Below are 13,428 nucleotides of genomic sequence, written 5' to 3' on the forward strand. Positions count from 1 at the left end.
GGATAGGCTCGACTGACCGATCGCCCGCTGAGTTGTGAAGTCTGCGCACCATCAATCGTGTTATCAGCAACGAACAGTCTATGGACTGCGTATGTGACATGGCAGATGGCAAAAACGGCGATGATGGCGTTGGCACTTTGACCCCACTCGCTTGTCAAGCTGTGCCATGATTGACCGATAGTGTTTGTTCCTCGCAGGATGTTGAATATAGATAGTCCATGCAGTAGTATGAATGGCCAAAAGACCATGTAGCTTGTCGCTAAGGTGGCGGGCAGGAAACCCCAAAGAGCAGTAGCTTTGACGCGCGTGCTTCGTGTAGCATTGTTCCTGTTTTCGATTTTGTTCAAACTCGATGTGAGACGGTGAGCTACCTGAAGTGGCAGCATGGATGCCATGATGCGGAAAGAGAAGTAGATCCAGTATGCTGTCGAATAGTGCTGGGACGATAACTGATGGGGCGTAGAGTGCTCACACTGTAACTTGTCTCGCTGCATGTATTCGCGGAAGGCTGCAGCCTGTACACCGTATGCAGCGATCTGTGTCAAGAATCCGAAACCGACCAGCGTCCGCGCAGCGAGCACATCCTTGTCTGAGAAGGCCATGGATATCGAAGCACTAACCGCATCAATGCTAGAGAGAGCAATGACAAGCTCTTGAGGGTTTAGTCCTTTCATCCCCTTGAGAAGGTTGATCGTGAGATAAAGCAAGTCTATCGTATCTTAACCGTGGAATGGCCTTCAATTTTCTTGGCAACTTACTTGCAAACTGAGCCATGCAAAGCTCTTTCGCACCTGAGGTATGTGCTGTGAAGTGACCTAAAAACAGTACTATAAGGAGTACAAGACAAGGCAGAAAAAGGCCAAGCAGGACACCGATCCCCCCCACATCTGGATTGATTTCGTGGTGTCTTTGTAAACAGGCTTCAAATTCATGTTTACCAAGTATCGGTACAAGAATCAAGGCAATCGTGGCCAGTGTCGAGCATACGACTGGTCCCGCTCGGAGGAACCGAGCACGCTTTCTTGATGTAGCTTCTGCGACAGTTCCGCCCTGTGGGCGTATCTTGTCCAGGTACACGAGCTGAATGGTGTAGATAAATGCGCAAACGCTGGTGACGATGAGGAAGATATTCAGCAGGTCCATGTTCCGATACGGTTAAGACGACAGAGACTGAAGAGGTACGTCAGGGGGTGGCTTCGCTGGCGGAAACCAGTCCTGAGATGTGGGAGCCGGGAGGGCAGCCTTTTCAAGCATCTTCTAGGTTCTGGCTGAGTGTGTGGCTGAAGCTCGCGTTGGGCAGTTTCGCACTGCCCCAAATCTGACTGCGTTTATGGCTGTGTCAGCGCATTGCGCCAATGGTGTCATTGGTGGCAAGAATCTGTGTTGCGTCTTACTGCATACACGTTGTTAAATCTTGACAAACAGGCAGTCCCTAAGACGATGTATACTTCTGACTGATCTTTCCTGTAGAGATGGATTGTAGTCACCCTTGGTGGAGTCTGTAGAAGCTAACGGAAGAAATGCCCGCTCAAGGGTGGTACACGTGCCAGACGAGATGCATGTGACATTCGAGCTTGGCTGAACGCTAACCACTGATGACACTAGTGCGTGGAGCCGCATGCATGCGTAGATATCGAAATGCTCATTGTTCTAGACTGCAAGGGACCTAGCGATCTGGGCGTTCGCGCCTTGTTCTAGCAGCAGCAGATGTCTTTTCTTATGTCGTGTGGCTTGGGTGGGTATGGGATTGGGACGTTGGGGTGCAGGAGACTACCTTAGTACTACTGCTCCAGCCACAGCTCAGATGACATCATGCTGGGACCGCCACGCTCTGCATTGTAGAATAGCACTAACAGCGACCGTTATTCTAGGCGGTTCTTGACATTGACATTTAGTTGCCGCGGAAGCCGTGAATTACGTGCAGCTTGCCTGGGCAGTGGTTATCTTATCTGGAGCAGGGTGAGACATTGGGCGCTAAAGTCATGGATCGCCGGGGAATGGGACGTCTAACAGGGTCATCTGCAGCTTTGCTCCCACCCACACGCACACTCCAGAGGGGCACGACGAGAGCGGTAATGCATCTTTGCCCTTGCCTAATAGCTGTCATCGTACGGCGGCAGAATCGTGACTTGTGTGGAGAGCCACGTAGTTTGAGCATTTGAGCTGTGACCACAGCAGCTCCCAAAACAAGGTTGAACTACAGATAGTCTGACAGCCTGCCCTTGCCCAACCTCACAGCGCCCTCGCACAGCGACACCACCATGGAAGATCGCACGCCCGCCGCGGGTAAAGCGAAGCCGTCGCCCGACACGTCGCGCCGCAGCAGCACCTATGGCACCGGCAGCGACACGCCCACCCAGAGCGCGACGCCCAGCGACTCGGCGCGCCGACGGCCACAAGCTGCCATGCAGCCCTCTGGCTACGGTACGCGCATCATCTGGCGGCCCGGAGAGGATATCATGATGCTAATACCGCTGCAGGCTCCATCACGTCCGGCATCGAGCGCCGCCAGCAGGCCGCAGCGACGGCGCACGAAAGCTCGACCAAGCCCAAGAAGCCGCCCATGAGCCGTCGCGCGACGTCGTCGAAATGGCCGCAGAAGGGGCAGGAGTTCAGTGTCGACGACGCCGAAGAGGAGGTGGAGCTCGACCAGGCCCAGCAGGACCAGCAGAAGAAGCAGCGACAGACACTGCGCCGCAAGCCCTCGACCGTCCGCCGCCGCACCGCCGCGCCCCCGCCCAACCTAGCCACCATCGACTCGACCGAAGACGACGAGGTCGAGCAGGAGAACGCCGGCCCTCCGACAGGCGCCGATGCAGACGCGACGCCCTCGTCCAGCGAGGAGACGGTACAAGCAGAGGAGGAGGAGAGCGGAGGCGGCGATGAAGACGACGACTTGAGCGACGCCGAGAGCTTCACCCTGCGCGACCGCCAGGATGCCATCAACGTCACACATCCATTCGGTATCAGGATCTGGAAGCCCGCGCTTTACAAGAAGGGTCGTTCAGTCCAACGCAACGCCGAAGAAGACATCCACTCGTCCCCGGGCCTCTTTGTAAGCCGATGGCTGCTTCTCTTCAACCTCGTATGGACCCTCGTATTCGGATGGTGGCTAGCTGCTGTTGCTACGGTGGGTGGTCTGCTGTGCGCGCTCCTGGGCTTCAACGAAAGCTGCAAGGAGTACTCCCATTTGCTCTTTGCCCTAGCCGGCTACCTCTTCTACCCCTTCGGCAAATACGTCAAGCTCATGCAGGATGAGGCCTACATAGAAGAGGACGAGGGCGAGGGTCGCAGCATCAGCGAGTACGAGCAGTGGCAGAGCGGCGACATCGAAGAAGGACGCCTTTTCTTCGGCCCAACCACCGGCACAAGCTCCTTGATCGGCCGCCGACGCAACAGCGTAGATTCCACAGGTGGAGAGACGACAAGTCTCCTCGGTAGAGATGGACGTGCCAATGTCAACCACACCGACACTGCCAACACTAAGAGGAGGCTTTTTGGCCGTGGGAAGTGGAATCTTGGCCGCGTCGTCTTCTTCCTGTTCTTCTATGGCTTCCTCACACCATCGCTGTTCCTCGTCTCAGCTCTGTGCTGGTTCCTCGTCTTCACCATTCCCATGGGTAAGACTACCCTGCTGTTGTTCGATCATCTGCGGCGTCATCCTCTGGCGCTGTCATTCCACTCTGACAACGGCAATGTGCGCCGCCCCGGAGAGTCATCTTCAATCCTGCTCTGTACCTACCGCGCAGTCGGTATCAAGTACTGGAAGTACACCATCGACGGAACCAACATCTTCCTCATCAACCTTCTTGGTTTGGTCGCTTTCACCATCTTCGACTACTTTGTCTTGGCTGAGGCTTTGGAGATGAAGTTCTGGCTGACTGACCAGTTCTTGTTGTTCTCCCTAGCACTGCTGTCAATCATTCCATTGGCATACTTCATTGGTCAGGCTGTGGCTTCCATCTCAGCTCAGTCATCCATGGGTGTTGGCGCTACTATCAACGCTTTCTTCTCTACTGTCGTCGAAGTCTTCCTGTACTGCGTGGCTCTCAAACAGGGCAAAGCTCAACTTGTCGAAGGTAGTATCATCGGCAGTATCTTTGCAGGTATTCTGTTCCTACCAGGCCTGTCCATGTGCTTTGGCGCTCTCAAGCGTAAGACCCAGCGTTTCAACGTGCGATCCGCTGGTGTCACTTCAACCATGCTGCTATTCGCCGTTATTGGTGCTTTCGGTCCGACATTGTTCTACCAGATCTATGGAAGCGTGAGTATAGCCCCTTTGCACGTCGATCCTGTGCTAACCCAAACCAGCATGAACTCAACTGCCACTCATGCGTGCACTCTAATCACCACGTTCCCCTTGAGCGAGACTGCCGTAGATGTTACTACTCACAAACACCAGCACTCAATGATCGCTTCTACAACGAAGCCGTGAAGCCTTACACCTGGTTCGCGGCTGCTCTCCTGTTCTTCTCCTACATCATTGGTCTTCTGTTCACCCTTCGTACCCACGCCGCCACAATTTGGACGGAGCCAGATGCTCAAGAGAAGAAGATACTCGAGATGAGCGCCAGTAGTCTCAGTCAAAGCGGGCACATGGACTTCCCACATGCTTCTTTCGTCAGGCAAGCGACAGGAAATTCCATATCACGTGCGCACATACGCGACAGCCAGCTTTACAAGCGTATGGTTAGCCAGACTTTGCAAGAAGTTGGTCTTGGACCTGAACACACTGCATCAGACAGCGGTCGGCCTGGATCCAAATCGGATAGCAACACACCGCACATGGTACCGCCAAAAGAGAGCGACGCTGTCTCGCACCACTCTTTCCACGTTGAGGGACTCACAGACGATGCTGCAGAGTCGCTTGCACGACAAATCACAGAGATCGCGGCAACAACGACTGCTCTGGCGACCCGTGACGTTACCAGGGCTCCACGCAAGGCAGCGCAACTTGCCCATACATCAACCAAAGCGCATGCAGAACGTCCCGCTCACACGCGAACAAACACAGAAGCTGCACCCGAGGAGCTTGATGCTGCGACTGGACACGCCTCGGGTGGACACGATGCACCGAACTGGAGCCGGCAAAAGAGTGCGGCGATCTTGCTTACTGCGACTGTTGCATATGCCATCATTGCAGAGATTCTCGTCAATACCGTTGATGGTGTGCTCGAGGGCTCTGACATTGACGAGAAGTTCCTGGGTATCACGCTCTTCGCACTGGTGCCCAACACGACGGAGTTCCTCAACGCCATCTCGTTTGCCATGAACGGCAACATTGCACTTTCCATGGAGATCGGTTCCGCATACGCTCTCCAAGTGTGTCTCCTCCAGATTCCGGCTTTGGTGTTTTACAGCGCCATCCACACAGGCTACATTCCCGCTCAGGACGTTGCCAGCCAGACGTTCACTCTCATCTTCCCGCAATGGGACATGGTTACGGTCATCCTCTGCGTCTTTCTCTTGTCGTACATGTACGGCGAGGGTAAGAGCAACTACTTCAAGGGCTCTATTCTTATCTTGTCGTATCTTGTGGTCATTGCCGGCTTCTACCTGTCCGGATTCAACGACTTCCAGAAGATGGGCGTCGATCCGATGGATACGTTGGCGCTTGGGGGTTTGGTCGAGCAGCAGGTGCAGTCTATGACATTCAAGACACCTGGAAGAGGTCGCAGTGGCGTGGCGTACTGAAAAGCTTTATTGTGATATTGAGGTACGGAGGGGGATGTTAGAAGAATGTTAATGAGTGTTTGCAATGGGCAGGTTTCTGCACAAAAGGTACATAGCGCAGGCGTTTGAGGAAAACTTTATATTGGGAATAATTAGTTATGAAACGCACAAATAGTGGCACAATCGCCACGTAATCAGACATGGAGATGCTCTGTTGATCTGTGAAGTGTGAATCATACGGGGCTGCACGCAAGTCGAGTGGTGATCGATGATGAGCCCATGCAGCGTGCAGTGATCTTCCGGTGCGGCACCAGAGAAAGTATATGCATGAGCTCCTAACTCGGACTGCTGACAGCAACTTGATCAGGATTTGCTCGAACATCGTGTTTCGCATAGTTGTCTATGTGAAGCCTATAGATTCAAAGAGACATGAAGTCGGTCCGTGAAGGCTGCTCAGCCATGCAGGTGACGACGGCTTCACAGCATCCTGCGATGGGCGTGCGAAGTCGAGATGCGCGGAGTGAGGCGGGTATATCTTACAGGTCACGATGCGACGAAGTCCGCAAGTCGCAGCGCATGGAGTGGGTCCCCCGGGCGATCCAACGTGGGAGGATTGGAGAGGAGGGTGCGCGCACATGGTGCGGCAGTCTCGGAGTGGCAGATTACAGTGGGTCGCCGGCGTCAGCGGGCGTGTGAAGATCAATCGATACGCCATGGCCGTCCGCGCCTCTCCGTCGAGGCTTCAATCGACCCTCTCTGCCCCGTCTATTTCTATGTCGCGGTTTGGTGTTCGCGCGCGATATGGTAGTGCGCAGTCGCGGGATTTGCTTTGTTGTATACTCGCTTTGAACCGCCTGGGCTTTGCCAAAGACGCGCGACAGCGGAAGCCACACCCCGCGCTCGAGATCTTCTCTCCATGAGGCGTCGGGCCTGGTGTGCTGGTCATCGATAAGGCCGACGGTCAGCCGTTCGCTGCTGAGCGAGCGATATTGCTACCCAGTGTTGCATCATACACAGCATAGACCCTGAGATGTTGCTCGTGCGACCGAGCCGCCTGCCGTCGCGATTGGCGTGCCTCTTGTTCGCGACCGTCGCCTCGGCCACGATATCCTCGTCTAACACATCTACCGCGCGTACAAATCTCTACGACGGCACTCTGCCGCTCACTAACGCTCAGGGCGACGACGGGACCAGGATAGCCGACCTGATCCCATTGACTAAGGATGCCGCCAACTCAGTTCGTCAAACACTATTCGTCGCATCGCCTTCATGCACTGACAAAGCACTAGGTCCAGGGCAATCTGTACAATACCAACTACACCAGCGTCGTCGGCATCTCCAATGACGAAATCGCATACATCAGCTGCGACACCACCGACTACAACGGCTACGACACTGCGCAGGGCGTCTTCGAACAAACCTACTTGCAAGGCAACATCTCGGCAGTCATACTATACAGCAGGACGTCAGACTACTGCAACTACACCCAGGACAAGACACAAGTCATGATGGACGAGTTCGCCATATACTCGATGACAAACAGAGCGGACTCGGCAAAAGTGCGCAACGACATCATCGACATGCCGGCAGCTATGAAATACTTCGTGCAAGTCAAGGCGCGGGATGAGGGGAACAACGACTCCGGCAACGGCCAATACCAGCAGAACCCTTTGGGACCATCACCTTCGACCGCCGTCGCCATGATCATTCTATACAGTATCACCGGCATCATCACAGCCTTGTTCCTCGTCATCATTATCACCGGCGCTGTCCGCGCGCATCGCCACCCCGAGCGATACGGCCCTCGAAACGTACTCGGACGACCAAGACAAAGCAGGGCAAGGGGATTGGGACGAGCTATACTGGACACCATACCTATCGTCAAGTTTGGCGAGAAAGAGCCGGCGAAACCCGCTGATGTCGAACTGGGCTCGACGGCGGAAACACGGGATGTGAATGGCGTAAACACAGACGCGGAAGCGCAAGCGAGCGGAGGGACAGCTGCGGCCCAGCACGATACGGCTCCATCTTTTGTGCCTGGTGCGACGGAGACAGCACAGGTCGTGACATCGGATCCCGCGGAAGAGCAGCAGTCCGGGATCGCGCCGGCACAGCCTGTTGCCGCAGGTGCCACAACAGGTGCCGACAATGCTTCACCAGATGAAGGCCTAGGATGCTCGATCTGTACCGAAGACTTCGAAAAGGGCCAGGATCTCCGTGTTCTTCCATGCGACCACAAGTTCCATCCAGAATGCGTGGACCCATGGTTGCTGAACGTATCCGGCACATGTCCGTTGTGGTATGCCACCCCTCATTCTAACATGTCAATGCTGTACTAACCGCTACTAGCCGGGTCGACCTCCGCCCAGTCAACTCGCGCGATTCAACAGGATCGCAAGTAGACGAGCTCGCTCCCCCTCTCAACCCCGAAGGCGACACGTCCCATCGCCGCCGTACCGCACTCTTCGATATCCTATCCCTCCGTCAACGACCGAACGCCTCACCAGAAGAGCGCATATCCGCTCTCCGACGTCTAAGAGAACAGCGGAGGAACCAAAGTGGTGATGTCGCAAGTGGCAGTGCGAACGCGAGTGCCGAGGATATCGACGGCGCGCGTGACAGGAGGAACAGGCGTATCAGTGCTAGACTGAGTGATGTCTTCAGCGGTCGCAGCAGGAGAGAAAGAGCAGATGAGAGTTCGACACAACAAGGAGCGCCGAACAGGAATGAAGCGGATGCTGCTCCTGGCGCGAGTGGGCCAGCTGCTTGAACGGGGGATCTGGATTGTATATGAACATGATGATATGTGTACAGAGTATCTGTATTGGCGTTTGGGCTCTCGCGCATCCCGGTCAGGGGCTTATGGGCTGCGCATCGTTTGGCGTTGCGGGATACCAGGTTGTCTTGGGTAGCAAGCATTCACTATGTTCCAGAATGCAAAATGATATTTGTTGTACCACTCCTTCCACTTTCTTTCGGTGTCGTGGTTCTGTGGTTGTGATGCAGCTTCTCAGTCGCTTTGTTCTCATCGCGTCTTAAGCAACACCATTTGATAGCTAAACTGATTTCAATCATGGGCGCGTTGGGCTGAAGTACGCAAACCTCTTAGTGATACCACGGTTCATCAGCTCTGCTGCCAAGCTTTCGTAATAACATGACAACAAATCCGACAGTGATGTGACCCATTCCAAGACTTGCACATCCACAGACACTCCAGTTCTTCACAACCAGGTTCAATTCAACCTCTTCCATGGTTCATGGTACAATTAGCCGACTCATTATTGTTCAATCCAATCCTGTCGACGTATGCACACCAATGTATGACATGCCGGGAAGGAAATCCTTCTGGGATTGCCAAGTGCCAACATGATCGCGATCAGCACACATGATGCGGTTCGTCGGTGTGGCTGTTCACCGGTTCTGGCATGCTTATCTGCAGGACACCTGCAAACTGAGTAGCAACAACTCACCCACCCAACTGAAACTCTGCATTGCAGGCTCTGCTCCAGCAAACGATGACTACAAATACTCCATCCGAAGCCCCAACAGAAGCTCCATCAGAAGCACCACCAAACCCACCCCACACATACGATCGCAACACACCCGATCAGCAGGAAATCACCGCAATCCTTGCCAAATTCAACAAAGATCCTCTTGCCCTGAGCGTCATCTCCCTGGGCAAAGATGGCGTTCTGCGTAACCTATCGGCGGATCGCGCCGTTCTCGATGCTGTTGGACTGAGCCCACGGCTGGTGAAAGCGTTCTTGGACCGCGTGCCTCCAGACTATCGCGCGCTCACGCCAGAACTTGAGGATGCTGATGGATCGAAGGCGACGTATGAGGAAATGTGGCACCCGGATCCGGCACTGCTGCCACGACCAATGGGTGAGGAGCAGAAGAAGAGGGCGTTGGCGAGTTTGGAAACCACTTAGCGACAGGAGTTTCAAATTAGCGATAGCACTTTGAACAGATGCTAACAAAATGTATCTTGGCCGAACCTCTTTGATACTACAAGCTGCAGAGTGCAACTGCCCATGTCTGATGAATCCAAATGTATCTCCCACGGTATACGGTGGTTGTTTACATGCAGTCTGCACCACTCGATCTTTGCTACGTATCCTAGGCCAACAAACCTTGCTTGGACATATTGTTGTAGCATCGGTAATTCTCGAACGCGCAGGACTTGTTGCCGTGCTGACGGCCTAATCGGTTGGGTAAGCTCCAGTTTGGAAGCGTCGTTCAGCCTCTCTAGGCAACAGCACTACATAAGTACACGCAGAAAGTTCCGCACACCGAAATATACATTCTACATTCAACGCTTGCGATCTTCAGTCCATTCTGATCGCCAGGGTCACACCTTGCGATTTGCATGTTCTACCTAGGTACCTAGGTACCTAGGTAGGTATAAGCATGCTAGGTATGGAGATAGCGAGACTTCATGAGATAGAGTGGGTGGCAAAGGTTGAGAGCTATTTGGGCGTGCTGGTTAAATACGAGGCAGCGACAAGTCGCGTGTGTAACACCAGGTAGCTAAGCGACTAATCAATGATCGCGCAGCCAACGTAAGCACGATAACATCTATGCATGCCCAGTAACCCAAGGTCAGAGCTGGCTCTACCATATATGCTTTTACACAAATCTACACTAGGCTTTGTCAGAGCGGCCGCCTCTGAATAGGTATTCATAACACACAGCGACATCGTATCACCTGGGCGCCCTCTCGTGATGGCGGTCCCAGCGTACATAGGTCCCATCTGCGCGAGTCTACTTACCACTACAGTTACAGACACAAGCCCAATCGCGTGGCTGCTCTCATCCAAAGGCCTAATGTACTCGAAACCCTGGGCTGATATAACAGATGAGGCTCAGGATGGCTGCAGGCTTTGCAGGATCCTGAAGGATTTCATAGATCAAGCAGATGAAAAGTCACGAGCTCGACGTAATCGACTTCAGGGCGCCGCCGCTATTGTCTCAAATACGCCAGAGGAAGAAAGAGCAGTTCGCTTCGTGCTACGTCTATCAGGAAGATATTTGATGATCAACACCCCGGACGATGCTTTTGCGGTCACTTTACAGTACCGAGCGACAACGAATTTTGGTACTGTCACAGCCCAGACGCCTTGTCGCAGCTAATGAAGTCATTATAGGTGATCTTGCGGCGAAGTATCTGCCACAGACAACCACCAAGTTGAATCGAGGGGACCCAGTGACCTTCGGTACGATTCGTTCGTGGATCGTGGAGTGCGACCATCGGCATGACGATTGCGCGAGCCTCCAATCTAGTCTTCCTGCAAGGTTGATAGATCTCTCCAACATTTCGGCCGAGGAACGAGACCTTCGACTATACATCCCCAAGCATGGGGAAATGGGACGTTATGCAGCACTGAGCTACTGTTGGGGCTATTCACAACCAGTCACTACAAGCGAAAAGAGCCTGTTGCGACACTTGCGCAAGATCCCGTACGACAACCTTCCGCAAACGCTGCAAGATGCAGTCAGAGTTACCAAAGCTATGGGTTTGCAGTTTCTTTGGGTCGATGCCTTGTGTATCGTACAGGATTCGGAGCGCGACAAGCGAACGGAGATAGCGAAGATGGCCGAGATCTACCAGAATGCATGTTTCACCATAGTGGCCGCTTGCTCCACGAGTTCAGCTGAAGGCTTTTTTCAGGTGCGGGATGGTCTGCCGCCAGCCCTGGAAATACCAGTGGGTTGTGGGAACGGTAACGTCGGCAGCATTGCTCTGCTGCCAACATACGAGGGCCCCAGGCATGAACCTCTACATGACAGAGCCTGGACTTTGCAGGAGATCATCCTCTCACGACGCCTTTTGATCTTTGGCAAGAACTCCGTTGGATGGAAGTGCGAGCAAATGGATCGTGGTATACATGGCTGGACGGACTGGAACGGTTACTGTGCATCTACAGGCTTGACGACCATTCGCTTCGCACCAGGCGGCAAAATAGTACGTCCATCGCTGAGCTTTTACTCAGCCAACATCAGCTCTTTCAACAACCCTTCATCGTTGGCTGAGACACAGCCGTACATTTTTCGACTTTGGAGAGATGTTGTCAAAGACTATTTGACTCGCTCGATGACAAACGAAGGGGACAAACTCAGCGCTATAGCAGGAATAGTCGCGTACTTTCAAGATGTTATGAAGGACACGTATCTCGCGGGTCTGTGGAAAAAACATCTATTGCACGAACTATGCTGGCAGGTTCATGACGCGAAGCGACCAGCAAAGACCAGAGCTCCGTCTTGGTCATGGATGGCTTTAGACGGGCCTGTCGCGTTTCATACAGAGCATTGCGAGTGGTATAGCCCTATAGTGGACGTCGTCTCCTGCACCGTCACCCCTGTATCTCCGACCGCGCCCTTCTCCAGCGTCACCGGCGGAGTCTTGGTCTTGAACGGAGTTGTCAGCTCAGCTCGTCAAAGTGTGTTCGCCAAGAGGCTGTTATCTGCAGAAGACTTTACCGGATTTAGCATAGACTGCGATCAACACATAGACAGAAATAACCTTTACATAGGAGTTGCTCGTTGCGTCGCGACCACCGCCGAACGCGGACTTGTTTCGACGGGAAGGGAGTTTGTCTAGGGCCTAATTCTAAGGCCTTTTAGTAGGACAGATGTTTACAAGCGCGTCGGGTAGTTTAACACCGCTATCTAGAATCTAAAGCAGCAGCAGGTTATAACAATTGTGTAGACTACAAAGATAACAAGAAAGAGAGACTTTAGTATTGTAGCGTAAACTACCTTCTCTATAATAAAACCTAGTTACTTCTTATAACTTTAATAACTTATTAATTAAATTTATTACTTAGATTTACTAAGATTAAAAAAGATTAACTAAGTTTAGATAATTTATTATTTAAAACTAAACTTAAATTTATAGAAACTAGTTAGTACTTCTAAAAAATTAATATATAACTTAAGCTATTAAGAATAGCTATTTAAAGGTTTAAAAAGCTAAGAAAAATTATAGTATATATATATAGTTATTATAGTAAAAAACTAATATAAAGAAGAGTAATAGAATATAGTCTAGTAACTCTATATAGTAATTATTATTAAGTAAAGATTAAAATCTCAAGTATTAATACTTATAGCTTAATAAGCTACTAATTCTAAAGAGGTAAGAACTATTACTAGTAATCTAAATAATTTTTAACTAAAAAAATTTTTTATTTTTAAAAGAATAGTATTAAGTAAGCTAAAGCTAAAAGCTTTAGTAGTACTATTTTTAAAGTAGTTAAAGCTCTAAAATATTTTAAGATTATAAAGTAGCTATTTTAGAAATACTTTATAAAGAAACTTTAAAAAAGAATTATAATTTAATTATATATACTTATTACTAATAAAGTAATATATTTTAAAGCTTTATAGTTAGAATATATCTACTAAGAGTTAAATAAAAGTATACCTTTTCTATTCTCTATATTTATATATCTATAAACTAAATTACACTTAAAATGTAAAAAGCTTAAAGCTAATACTTTAATAAGCTTTTATTTATCTTCTTACTTCTTATAAGATTTTTTACTAATTAGAAGTTATATACTTATTATATTACTAGTTATATTAATTTACTATCTAACTTAAGCTTAAATAAGTTATTTACTTACTAAATAATTATTTTTCTTACTATAATGCTACTATTACTAAAGCTTTAAGAAATTACTTAAAGTTTACCTATAATAAAGTAATTAAAGTAGCTATTCTAAAGACTATTCTTATAGCTATTTTATAAAA

The 13,428-nt window shown here is 50.9% G+C and overlaps 3 protein-coding genes across 3 annotated transcripts; all 3 read left to right on the forward strand.

Moving 5' to 3' along the window:
* Positions 1–2,261: 2,261 nt before the first annotated feature.
* J4E92_010817 (uncharacterized protein) lies at positions 2,262–5,694 on the forward strand (the record flags this gene model as incomplete). The annotated part of the gene is made up of 3 exons (XM_051502152.1): positions 2,262–2,424; positions 2,481–4,264; positions 4,312–5,694. 3 exons carry the CDS (start codon positions 2,262–2,264, stop codon positions 5,692–5,694), a joined length of 3,330 nt encoding a protein of 1,109 aa, XP_051347683.1.
* A 1,009-nt stretch (positions 5,695–6,703) lies between these two features.
* On the forward strand, positions 6,704–8,443 carry J4E92_010818 (uncharacterized protein; the record flags this gene model as incomplete). The annotated part of the gene is made up of 3 exons (XM_051502153.1): positions 6,704–6,910; positions 6,963–7,972; positions 8,023–8,443. 3 exons carry the CDS (start codon positions 6,704–6,706, stop codon positions 8,441–8,443), a joined length of 1,638 nt encoding a protein of 545 aa, XP_051347684.1.
* A 745-nt stretch (positions 8,444–9,188) lies between these two features.
* J4E92_010819 (uncharacterized protein) lies at positions 9,189–9,605 on the forward strand (the record flags this gene model as incomplete). Its single annotated transcript, XM_051502154.1, has 1 exon — positions 9,189–9,605. The coding sequence occupies one exon, from the start codon at positions 9,189–9,191 to the stop codon at positions 9,603–9,605; it is 417 nt and encodes a 138-aa protein (XP_051347685.1).
* Positions 9,606–13,428: the final 3,823 nt, after the last annotated feature.

Source organism: Alternaria infectoria (assembly GCF_024043175.1).
Source record: "Alternaria infectoria strain BMP 0036 chromosome Unknown scaffold_43, whole genome shotgun sequence".
Lineage (NCBI taxonomy): Eukaryota > Fungi > Ascomycota > Dothideomycetes > Pleosporales > Pleosporaceae > Alternaria > Alternaria infectoria.